Source organism: Gossypium arboreum, chromosome 6, assembly GCF_025698485.1.
Source record: "Gossypium arboreum isolate Shixiya-1 chromosome 6, ASM2569848v2, whole genome shotgun sequence".
NCBI lineage: Eukaryota > Viridiplantae > Streptophyta > Magnoliopsida > Malvales > Malvaceae > Gossypium > Gossypium arboreum.
Genome location: NC_069075.1, coordinates 108182587 through 108194369, shown reverse-complemented (window position 1 = coordinate 108194369; position 11783 = coordinate 108182587). Strand labels below are relative to the sequence as shown.

At 33.6% G+C, this 11783-nt stretch overlaps 1 protein-coding gene across 1 annotated transcript; it reads right to left on the bottom strand.

Moving 5' to 3' along the window:
• Nucleotides 1–9002: 9002 nt before the first annotated feature.
• LOC108484841 (uncharacterized) lies at nt 9003–9893 on the bottom strand. The gene has a single exon (XM_017788733.2). It carries the CDS (start codon nt 9811–9813, stop codon nt 9241–9243), a length of 573 nt encoding a protein of 190 aa, XP_017644222.1. The 5' UTR covers nt 9814–9893; the 3' UTR covers nt 9003–9240.
• Between the last annotated feature and the right edge of the window lie 1890 nt (nt 9894–11783).

The window sequence follows — 11783 nt, the reverse complement described above, 5'->3', positions numbered from 1 at the left end:
TCCAGTAAATTTGATTAGATGTTAGAGTATTCAACTATTATTATAATTGTTCTTCCTGTATGCAAAATCATATGAACGACCTTGTTCAGCATATTGTATGTTAGCTTGGTACATGTTTTATCTTCTAGAGTATTCAACTATTAACATGAATCAGAGGCTATTTTACTCAACTAACCTAAAAATAAATAAATATTTATAAAAATGACCCTGCTTGAAAATTTATGACGAAAAATTTGAAATCTACAGTGCCGGGCGATGTCGACATCTCACCCCCAGCAACACCCTTCATCATTTCCTAATCATGCCTTAATGATTGCTCCGTCTAATAAAAAATATATTTTTTGGTGTCGGCACTATAATGGTTGGCACCTATATGTATTTTTTTAAAATACCTTCAGAAAATATGGATATTCTACGATTTAAAAAGAAAAAAGAATAAAATAATACTTTAATAAGTGCCAGTGTTGAAGTGGCTGGCACCGATTCAAAACTTTAAAAAATTGATTTTTTATTTTTGGTGCCGATGTTGAAGTGGCCTGCATTGGTTCAAAAAAAATGGATTAAGGAGGAAGAAAGTTGCACTCTAATTATGCTAGTTGGTCCACTGGATGTCGGCAGTGGTTGACTGCATAATGGAGTGAAGGCGACAGCTAGGGCAAATGGAGAAGGAAGAAGAGATGGAGAAAGAAGAAGAGAAGCAAAGAATGAAAAATGAAAAATAAAACTAAAACTAAAACTAAAACTTATCTGTTACCATTATTAAGAAGAAAGAGAATATGAGATAAAAGCTCAATAAAAGAGAAAACTCTTACACTTACCAAAGAAATAACAAGTTTTAACATTAATGGTCCACCAAACAAATTTAAAAATAATAATAATAATAATAATAATGCAATGGCTCTTAGACATTATCATTTGTTTAGACCAATCAATTGAATTATTAATTTTACCCTCTTTTTTGGTTCACAAGAATTGACAAGAGTTAAATAAAATTTTTATTTACCACTTAAAATGATATAAAATTTTTATTTGAGTAATTTTTTTTACTTATTAAAGCTCATGGTATTCTTTATTAAATAATTCATAGTTAACATTCAATTAAATATTTCTAAAAAGAAATCATTCAATACATTTTAAACCTCTTAGCATTTAAAGTATTTAAACTTAGATGTAAGCCCTGTCTAATTCCAAATTTCACTTTTTCAGTTAATATCTCATATTTTAAAGGTTGCATTGAATTTGAATAAAATCAAATCAAGCAATGTTATAGAAAAATTAATAAAACAATAAATAAAAGAGGATGAAAATACGAGAGAATTTCATTATTTTATTTTCACTTACAAGGTACTATTTATAAGCTCCTTTACATTCAATTAATAAAGGTATTACATTGAATGAATTAAAGTTTCTTAATTACTCTATTTAATAATCTCTTGATTATAAATTAAGTAAAGAGTTTTATCTCATTATTTTAATATGCTTAAAGGGGTTATGACATCCATTTAATTTACAACAAGCAAGAGTTTTTTGTTTTATTTTATTTTTATTGTTTTGATTCTTTCTTATTACCATAAGATTAAGAATGAGATCTTTTCAAAAGTTTTGGTGCTTGCAGGTATGATATCATTAATTTTCATTTTTAATTATTTTGTTTTATTAATTTCATAATAATAATGTAAATAAGGCCCCAATGTTATTTCATGGGTAATTGTAAGAGATTTTTTCTTTTATTGAACTTTCATCTCCTCTCCTCTCTTTCTTAAATAATAGTTACAGATGGGTTTTGGTTTTTTTTTTTCATTCTTTGCTTCTCTTCTTCCTTCTCCATTTGCCTTAGCCACCTCTTTCACTCCACTTTGCAATCAGTTATAGCCAACGCCTTTTGGCGCAATTGACACAATTGGAGTGCAGCTCTATTCCTCCTCAATCCTTTTTTTTCATTTAGAACCGGTGCCGGCCACTTCAAACACTGACACCAAAAAATAAAAAATCATTTTTTAAAGTTTTGAACCGATGCTAGCCACTTCAATGCCGGCACCTATTAAATTATTATTTTTTAAAACATAGAATACCTATATTTTTTGAAGGTATTTCAAAAAAAAAATACATATAGGTGTCGGCCATTATAGTGCCAACACAAATAAATATAAATTTTTATTGGACGAGGCAATCATTAAGGCATGATTAGGGAATGATGGATGGTGGTGTCGACAATGGTAGGTAGTGGGCTAATACTTATAATATATAATATTAATTATTAAGTTTCGTTAATTCGATTAATTACCCGATCTCGAATTGAATTAACCGATAACCAAACTTTCAAAAAATAATTAATCGACCTCCGATTGATTAACCGAATTAGATCGGTTTGATCGGTTAATTCGATTCTAACCGAAATTTGAACACCCCTACTTTTGACCATTCGACGATCGATAACTCGTGTTGGTTCCTTGGCCTAAGGACCACTTGCATTGACTATAGGTAAGGCCTCTTGGACTAGAGCTGGGCCAACATGCTTTTTAAGTTGTGAAACATGAAATGTGTGGTGCACTCACAGACCAGATGGAAATTTCAACTGATATGCTACCTTCCCCATTCGAGCTTCCACCCTGAAGGGACCAAAGTATTTAGGGGACAACTTTTGATTCAGCAGCCTTCTGATTGAATGCTGCCTATATGGTTGCAACTTTAAATATACCAAGTCATCCTCCTTGAACTGTCTTTCTCTTCTATGTTTGTCTGCTTGTTGCTTCATTCTATTTTGTACCCTCTTCAAATGGAATTGAAACAACTACCTAGCAACTTCCCTTTTTGTAAACTCCTATCAACATTGATTATGGGAGATGTATCTGAAAAATAAGGTATATAATGTGGAGGCTATTGGCCGTACAGTGCCTCGTAGGGGGAGTGCAGATAGAAGAATGATAAGTGGAATTGTACCACCATTCAGCCATAGGAAGCCATTATAACCAATCATTTAACCTTTCGCTTGTCATGCACCTAAGGTAGTCTTTAAGACATTGATTTAATACCTCAGTTTGGCCATCAGTTTCTGGATGGTACGTAGTCTATAAATGCAACTTTGTTCTATCTCGCCTGAAAAGGTCCTACTAGAAATTATTGATAAATATTTTATCTATGTTTGAGACTATAGACTCGGGCAGCCCATACAATTTAAAAATATGGGTCAAGTACTTCTGTGCCACTGTAGTTGCTATAAAAGGATGTGAAAGGCCCAAAAATGCCCAAATTTAGTCAGACGATCTACTATAACTAATATAACGAACTTCTATTTTGAGCTTGGGAGGCCTTTTATAAAGTCCATACTAATAGAGGCTTAGGCCCGATCTGGTATTGGCAATGGCTGAAATAGGCCAGGTTTAACTATAGTTTCCGTTTTATACTTTTGGTAGATAAGACACTCTTTGACCTAAGTCTTTATATCCCCTGTCATACCCTTCCAGTAGAGAAAGGTTGTCATTATTCTTTTAGAAGCATGAACCCCTGAGTGCCTTCCTATGGCATTAGTATAAAAGTGTTAAAACAATTCCCTCCTTAGCTCTCCATCATTTCCTACCACGATATTTCCCTTCCTTCTTAAGAATCTTCCATCATACGCATATTTAGGGTGCTGAGATGGTTATTGTAGAACCTATTCATAAAAATTTTGTAGCTTCTCATCTGATTGATACAAGGCTCAAACCTTGGATAAAATTTCAGAAACAACAGTTAACCCATTCATCTACTATAATTGGCTATCCATTAGGGATTTGTTCCTAGAAAGGGCATCAATAGCGGTATTATTCGAACCCTTCCTATAAATAACTTCATGACCCTAGCATTTTAACAACTCATTTTTGCTTAAATAGGGTAATAGCTTGCTAATCTGATAGGAAACACAAACTTTGATGGTTTATTTTGATTTTAAAATGTCTCCCTACTAGGTAGCCATGCCATTTTCTCATGGCTAACAACATTGCAAGCATCTCTTTCTCGTATATCAATAAAGCTTGATGCCAAACACCAAGTCCCTTATTGAAAAAAACTATTAGTTGTCCTTTTTGCTGAAGGACAACCCTAACACCATATCTTGATACATCTGTGTCTAACAGAATTCAATTTGGAAGTTAGGAAGGACTAGTACTGGAGCTAAGTACAGGGCCTCTTTTAGTTGCTAAAATGCAGTAACAGCTTGTTCATTCCAACCCCAAGCATTTTTCTTAAGAAGATTTGTTATTTGCCCGGCCAAAATACTATAGTGCTTTATAAACCTCATATAATATCCAGATAAACCCAAAAAACCTCTCAATTCTTTGATCCATGTAAGCATCGACCACTTAGTAACACAATCTACCTTGCTTAAGTCCATGGCCACAATCCCATTGGATATTACATGGCCCAAATACTCCACCTGTCCCGTACCAAATGAACACTTGCTCTGCTTGACAAATAATTGATGTTGCCTTAATATTTGAAAAACTTCTTTGAGATGTTTCAAATGCTCATCCCAACCTATCGAATACACTAAAATGTCATAAAAAAATACCAGAACTAACCTTCTCTATATGGGTTTAAATATGGCGTTCATAAGATCTTAAAAGCTTGAGGGGGAATTAGTGAGCCCGAAGGTCATCACTAGGAGCTCGTAATGCCCTTTATGCATATCAAAATTTGTTTTATGGATATCTGCCTCATGCATTCTGATTTGGTGGTAACCCAAACTCAAATCCAATTTCGAGAAAACTCTAGCATTGCCCAATTCATCCAGCAACTCTTCGATAATTGGGATAGGGAATCTATCCTTAATCGTCAGTTGGCTGAGCTACCTGTAGTCAATGCAAAGCCTTGAACTGTCATCCTTTTTCTTTACCATAACAATGGGGGATGCGAAGGAGTTGCTATTATTTCTTATGATACCATTATGCAACATTTCCTGAATGATTTTTTCCATTCCAATTTTCTAAACTGTAGGGTACCTATAAGGCCTGCCACTACCACACCCTCATCTTTTATTGGGTTTTTATGGTTTTGAAGTTTTGGTGGAGGTAAACTAGTTGGAGTTTTGAATATGTCACAAAATTCTATTAAGAGTGCTTGTAGATCAGTAGGTACCACTAAAACTGCTGTTGATAGAAAAACCTGGGCAGTGGAGATTATAACTATGGTACAAGGGCCGAATACCTGATCAACTTGAGACAGACACTTCGATGATTGTCTAGCATTAATTGAATATTTCCAAGCAATATACCTTGTAAGGCACAGGGACTACCTTCAGAAATAAACTTCATGGTCATGAAACTAAAATTCCATGTGATAGACCCTCTAGAGAACAACCACTGTATCCTAATAACTATATCACAACCCTTTAGAGGTAGTAGCTTAAACTCGATCACAAACTTAGATCTTTAAACCTCCTATTGAATTTTTTTGCAAGTACCCCTAATAAATAATCTCCTTCTATCAACTATTGTTACCTTGAGTTGCTTCTGCTGCCGTATAGAAAGAGATAACTTAGCCGCAAAACGAGTGTCAAAAAAATTTATGGGTGCAACTCGAGCCTACCAAAGCAATAGCTCTAACAGCTCCCACTGTTATTTTGATTCTCATTGTGTGAGGGCCTTATGAACCTTTCATGGCATGAAGGGATAGGACAGGCTCTTGAGACTAGTTTCCTTCAGTAGAAGGATCTTCCAATTGATTTGAGCACTCATGAAAGTCCTCTCCCTCTCCATTCAAGTGAGAGTCAAGTAGCATTTGGTAAAGTTGACCCTTTACACTTTTACGGCAGTGTGGTATTTAACACCACACTAAAAACACAACCCTTTTTGTTTTCTATCAATAATCACTGCTAGGATGATTCCTTTTGAATAGACCTTTGGTGCATTAGTCCCACTGGACCTAGCAGCATCTAGTTGAGTAAGTGTACCATGATTAGAGAAGGTCCCTAATTTGTTTAAAGTATTATTATGAGTCACAAGTGGCCCAATTCAATTCAAAGGGCTAACGCTAGTGAGGAACCCTTTCTTTTAAGAATTTCCTAAGATACGCTCCACTTGATTAGCAATATGGAAACCCTTAACTAAGGTTTGTGGTCTAAACAATTGTAAGTACTGACTTACCTCCTATCTCAAATTACTAAAAAAATGCTTAAAGCATAAGGCTCAGGTAATTGTAACTGATTTAAAAGACTTACAAAAAAATCATGGTAGTTCTCTATTGATCTTTGCTACTTCAAGGTCACCAACTCAGACATAGGGTCCCTGAACATACTAAAACCGAACCTTTCCTTTAGACTGTGGGCCCTGCCCAATCCAATATTTGCAAGCCACCATGCTTCTAGGCATGAAAATAATGTCAATCCAAGGCTCGCCCTTCCAAATGTAACATCATCGTTCGAACTTTTTCCCCATTTAGTATCCCTTCAGCTATGAAGTATTGTTCTAATTTGGACCACTAAAATCCAAACCGTCAAAACAAGGACCCTCCAACCTAAAAGTTCGATCTTGCAATGACCCTAAGCAAAACGGGGGTAAGCTTTCGAGACCAAACCCCAAAATAGTTTGTTGTGCCTCCAAAGGTTTCTTGGGGAAAAACCCAAGAGGTGCCCCCCAATACACCTTTCCCTTTAGCCTGAGTAGTAACATTACTAGAGGAAACTGGATTCCCAAAATACTGTTCAAATAAGCTATGAAGTTCAGACCATACCTCCACCTTTATCTTATCTTTGAACCCTTGCAACCTTGCACCAACCTTAACTTCTTGTTTAGCATCCAATTGAGATAGTTCCTCCTAAATCTTCACCATCTCTTGTTGCAGTACATTCACTTCCTTCTGTAAACGTGTTGTGATTCATCCCTAGCCATAGCAATTGTTGAAGCTCTAGTACCTCTGATACGAATCGAACTTGAAAATCACAGTAACAAATAGAAGAAAGGAGAATAGGGAAGAATATGGAAGAAGAGAAGAGAAAAATAACAATTAGGAGAAGAGAGAATTCATGCTTGACAGAATATTATCCTTTTTTTTTTTACAACAGTCTAAAAAATAAAAGAAAACAAAACAAATAGTTTAGAATTAGGTTACTACAGTTGGCACACCAAAACGCAAAGTTTCCACTTAAATCTTAAATTGTCAAAACGCGCATGTTTTCTTAACTCATTTTTTTGGCTTGTAACAAAGAAGTTTAGGTTTCATTGTTTTGATTGGTTTATGTATATTTTAGGGTTTAAACAAAGGAAAGGGTTACATTAGGAGAAGAATGAAAGGGAAATGTAACTTAACAATCAGGGAAAATGTATCAACTTGTCAGTTGAATTGATCAAATCGAAAAAAATTGAAGATTTAATCGATTTAATCTCAATTTTAGATGACTTTCAGTGTACTTTGACCGCTATCTTCTTTAGAGAATGGAATGGCTAACGTTAATCTCAAGCTTAGAATCTCAATTTTGGATTTAGATTGTTTGGTGTTTGTAATTTTAGTTTTTTCAGTTTTGACAATTTTAGGTTTTGACATTCAAATTTAAATTACTTGTTGGAAGGGATTTGGTAAAATGGTATAATTTTGCTTTTAGTCCCTCTTAAAAAATAAGAGTTCAATTTCAATTTTTTTGGCCTTGGGGAAATGAAAAAAAATCGCGTATTGGCCCTTTGTAGGATGATTTATTCAATTCAGATAATTTTAACATGAAAAAAAATTATTTTATCTTAATTCTCGTTACAAAATTTTTAGTTTCATCCTATTGATTTGAATTCAAATTAATATGAGACGAAGAAATCTATATATTTAGATGACTTGTAGTTGAGGTTAAAAAAGACATAAAAAGAAATAGGGAGTAAGGAACAGAATTGGAGAAGTGTTAGATAAATAATTAGGATGCATAGTGGGGTGAGAAGATTCTATTTAATAAGGATAATATTTTTAACGAAGAACATCCATTTAATAAAGATTGATTGTACCAAATATTAGAATCAACCTGAAATTATATTTCGAATGACACCATCACCTGTTTCCATAGTCAATACTTGACACTTTTCTTACACAGAATACACAAAAGCAGGCCTTTGTCCTCACTCTTCACTTACAATTTATATATTTTTAATTGAATTCTTCAAATATCACAATTATATCAATTCAATTTTCTTGTTAGTAGATATTAAATATTAGTCCAAATATGTATAAAACATATCAAATCTTACCTGCATGTGAGGACAATCAAGATTTGACATATTAAAAAGTTATTCTCATAAATTTTATCACATTATCTATTTTATAATAAGCATACATATATAATGTGGTAACAATAAATTTAAAATTTAATCTATGTGTTCTAAATTAAAATCATATCTAAATTGACGGATAACTTGGTGAAATAAGAAACTAGTTGATATTATAATCAATTAAAATATTATTATGTAAAAGTTAGATAACAGTGTGGTATACAGACAGCTACATAATGGAGGAGAATATTCCCATGATTTAAAAATATTGAATAAGGATAATATTTTTAATCAGAACATCTATTATCATTTACCAAATATTAAAATCAAACTGAAGTTATATTCTTTACTTAAATGCAAATAACAGCATCACCAGTTTCCATACAGAATACAGAAAAAAAGCAGGCATTTGTCCTCACTCTTCAAAACTAACAATTAAATCTAAGAAATAAAAAGGGGAAAAAAAATCCTAATTTGATGTCTTCTTTTATTTAACCTCCACATCTAATAGCTAGTAGCTTCGGTTTTATCGGGTATATTTAAAATTATAACGATTCATGTCTTTAAAATTTTGATTAATATAATAATATTATCTGATATTTTATTAATTTATATTCATCTATATTACTATTATTTAAATTATTTAAAACTTAATCTTTATAACTATTCTAATGATTTATCCAGATTGTAAATTCAAATTAAAACCAATTATAATCAAAAACAGATGAGACTCAAAACATCTGGTATCGTAAATTTCGAGATTTCAACCTTAGCATCCAACCATTTCTTAATTGCAAAGTTTCATATCCATTACTTAAATACAAAATACCCAGAATCAAATCTGAGTTAAAAATGAAAAAGAAAACCAAAGGGACAAAGATAGCAGGAAAGAACAACTTTGTCGTTAAAAACCTTTGCTGAAATGTTACATATGTTACATATCTGTTGAATTTGTTTCCCCTAAAGATCAAAGGATCAACATATATATAAACTTCCAAAATTATACAATTTTTTAGGGTTTTTAGCCATAGTAATCGGTTGCTTCCATGACAGCCAACCATTTCTGCAACCTTAGTTGCGTATAAAAGCTTTGAATAAACTCCTCAGCCGCTTCATCTACACGGTATTCATCCTCATCATCTTCATGATCCTTCAACACCAATGGCAACTCCCTACTAATATGCACTCTCCTTCCTTTTAATGGCTTCGGCGACACGTAATCACCCGAATCTCTACACCCCATTGCTCCCAAAACCACACCGTCTCCCCCCCGAGGCCGCCCTGCGTAGTAACGGTAACGGGCGGCAGCTTTTCGCTTTCTGCCATTGAAGGGGACGTAAGGTTGATGCGACGGACTTGTACGGCAGCTGAACTCGTACTCCATTGGTGATACGAAGGAAAGATGCACGTCACGTGACCTGCAACTCAGTGATGCCTCGTTTAATGCTTTTCCCACGATCTTCCCACGTTTCATTAAGAATTGAAGGTCGTCAAGCACTAGCTTGCCCTTTGAGAACCCTTTTCTTATCATGAATACACTTAAACGAGCCAAGTTAGATAGCTTCTTGGTGATAAAGGGTGGGCTTGGTTCCATATCTAGAGGAAGACTTTAGGGTTTTCTTTTTTGGCTTTGTTGTAGGAGAAGAGTTGGAGAAGATTAGGGTTTATATTTATTGGAAAGAAATTTGGAAAAGTTGATGAGTGTACTGTTTTGGGTGGTGTATGTCATGATTACTTGACTTTGCTTTTCTATTGGCTTTTTTTGTTGATTATGTTTCTTTGTCCTCAACCATGAGAGTTTGGAATTATTTATTCAAAAGTGGTTTTTAATTTAATGCCTCCACTTCTAAAAGGAGTTTGATTTCGATTGAAATTGACCAACTGAGTATTGTTTTTTTTACTATCATTTCACCATCATGGTTGCCAATGAGAAGGAAATGATGAAAAAGAATCTTGCCTGTAATCATATTGTTTTACATGAAATTTTACGGCAAAAGATAATGATATTTGTTTGTCTTTTTGGTAATTGGATAGGATGAATGGGCTCGTTTTGCGAGTTAAGAGGAGGTTGAAGTTGGTATTTTGAGACGTTATCTAATGTTTTAAGTAAAAGATGTAGTCTGAGCAAAGAAGCAAAACAAATTAGGCTAACAGTAAAATTGATAGTATAGAAAGGAGGTCATAGTTGGGTATTTGTATTGATCGGTCGTCTAGCCATCTTAGTATGTTGGTTTGTCGAGTGATCAAGCTGTTTTCCCTACCCGAAGTAAGGAAGCCATACAATTTAGGCTAGTAATAAAACTGAGAGTATAGAGAGAGAGAGAAAGGTGGTCGAGAGGCTACTTGGAGACTATTAATTGATCGGTCGTTTGCCTAGAGATTAGTTTGTTGGCCCTGCTGTCTAGAAATGTTGACGCGTTTGTTTACTTAGTGATCAATTTGTTAACTCTACAACCTCAGATGCACAGAGTCCTTTCTAATAAGATTGATGCTTATAGTTGTCCTAGGTGGCTAGCTCTTGGGTTAACATCTTGCCAAGCAGAGTGCTTGATGCCCTATGAGCTTAAACATTTTTTGAGCTATGGCCTACTTTAGTATTAAGCTATAGCTTTACTTATAAGTTGAAATAACAATATTATATATTCAACTTAAAATAAATAAGAGATTCCATCTGAATATAAAATTATAAATAATTCAAAATTTTAACCGATAATATTTTTGAAACCCTAAATCCCAAATCACAATTCTCATGATAAACATATCAGCTGTTTCATGCCAGTGGTTTGAAATTTAGGTGTGTATTAAAGATAAGTTGGAAGGGAAAGAAAGAAAAGATGGAAAGTTAATTCCATGGACCAACTAATATTAGTGGGAAAGTGTGAAAAAGAAGGAAAGATACAGGCGATTCGTTATGTATTTATTATTATTTGTTAAAGTTAGGTGTAAACCCTACTTTATATCCTTACACTATACAATACAAATTAAAAAATTAGCTTTTTCTTTAGTTTATTAACTAATGGGTTTCATAATGATTACACAAGCTAGGATCCTATGGACAGGCTTATTAATCCCTGGCTAGTGGATTGCAGAAAATAAATGACAGGTTTATTTGCAATTGAAGGAATTATGGCTTTTATTTGTACACAAGCATGCTAATGTTATTTTGCTTTATGTATGTGGAATTGGGGCATTGGGGGTGTAAGGGAGGTTGATTCCTTTACATCATAATTTAGGCTGGATACTGATAATGAGAGGTTTATTTTGATGTGAGGATTAGGAATGGTAATGTTTTTTTTTTTAATGTAAAATTTTGAGTTTAAATATGTTAATCTACTTTTAAATTCATTTATTATATGCATTATATCTAAGTAGAGAATGGATTGTATGAAACTGTGATTCTACGTCATCCTTATTCCTTTTTAATAGGAGAATGACAAATCAGATCAGCTTTTCCCTCCTGAAAAATACTAAAAATGAGGAGGAAAAATTTGATTTGTCATTCTCTTATTGAAAACGAATAGGAATAACGTGAAATCATAGTTTTATACAATCCTTTCTCTATTC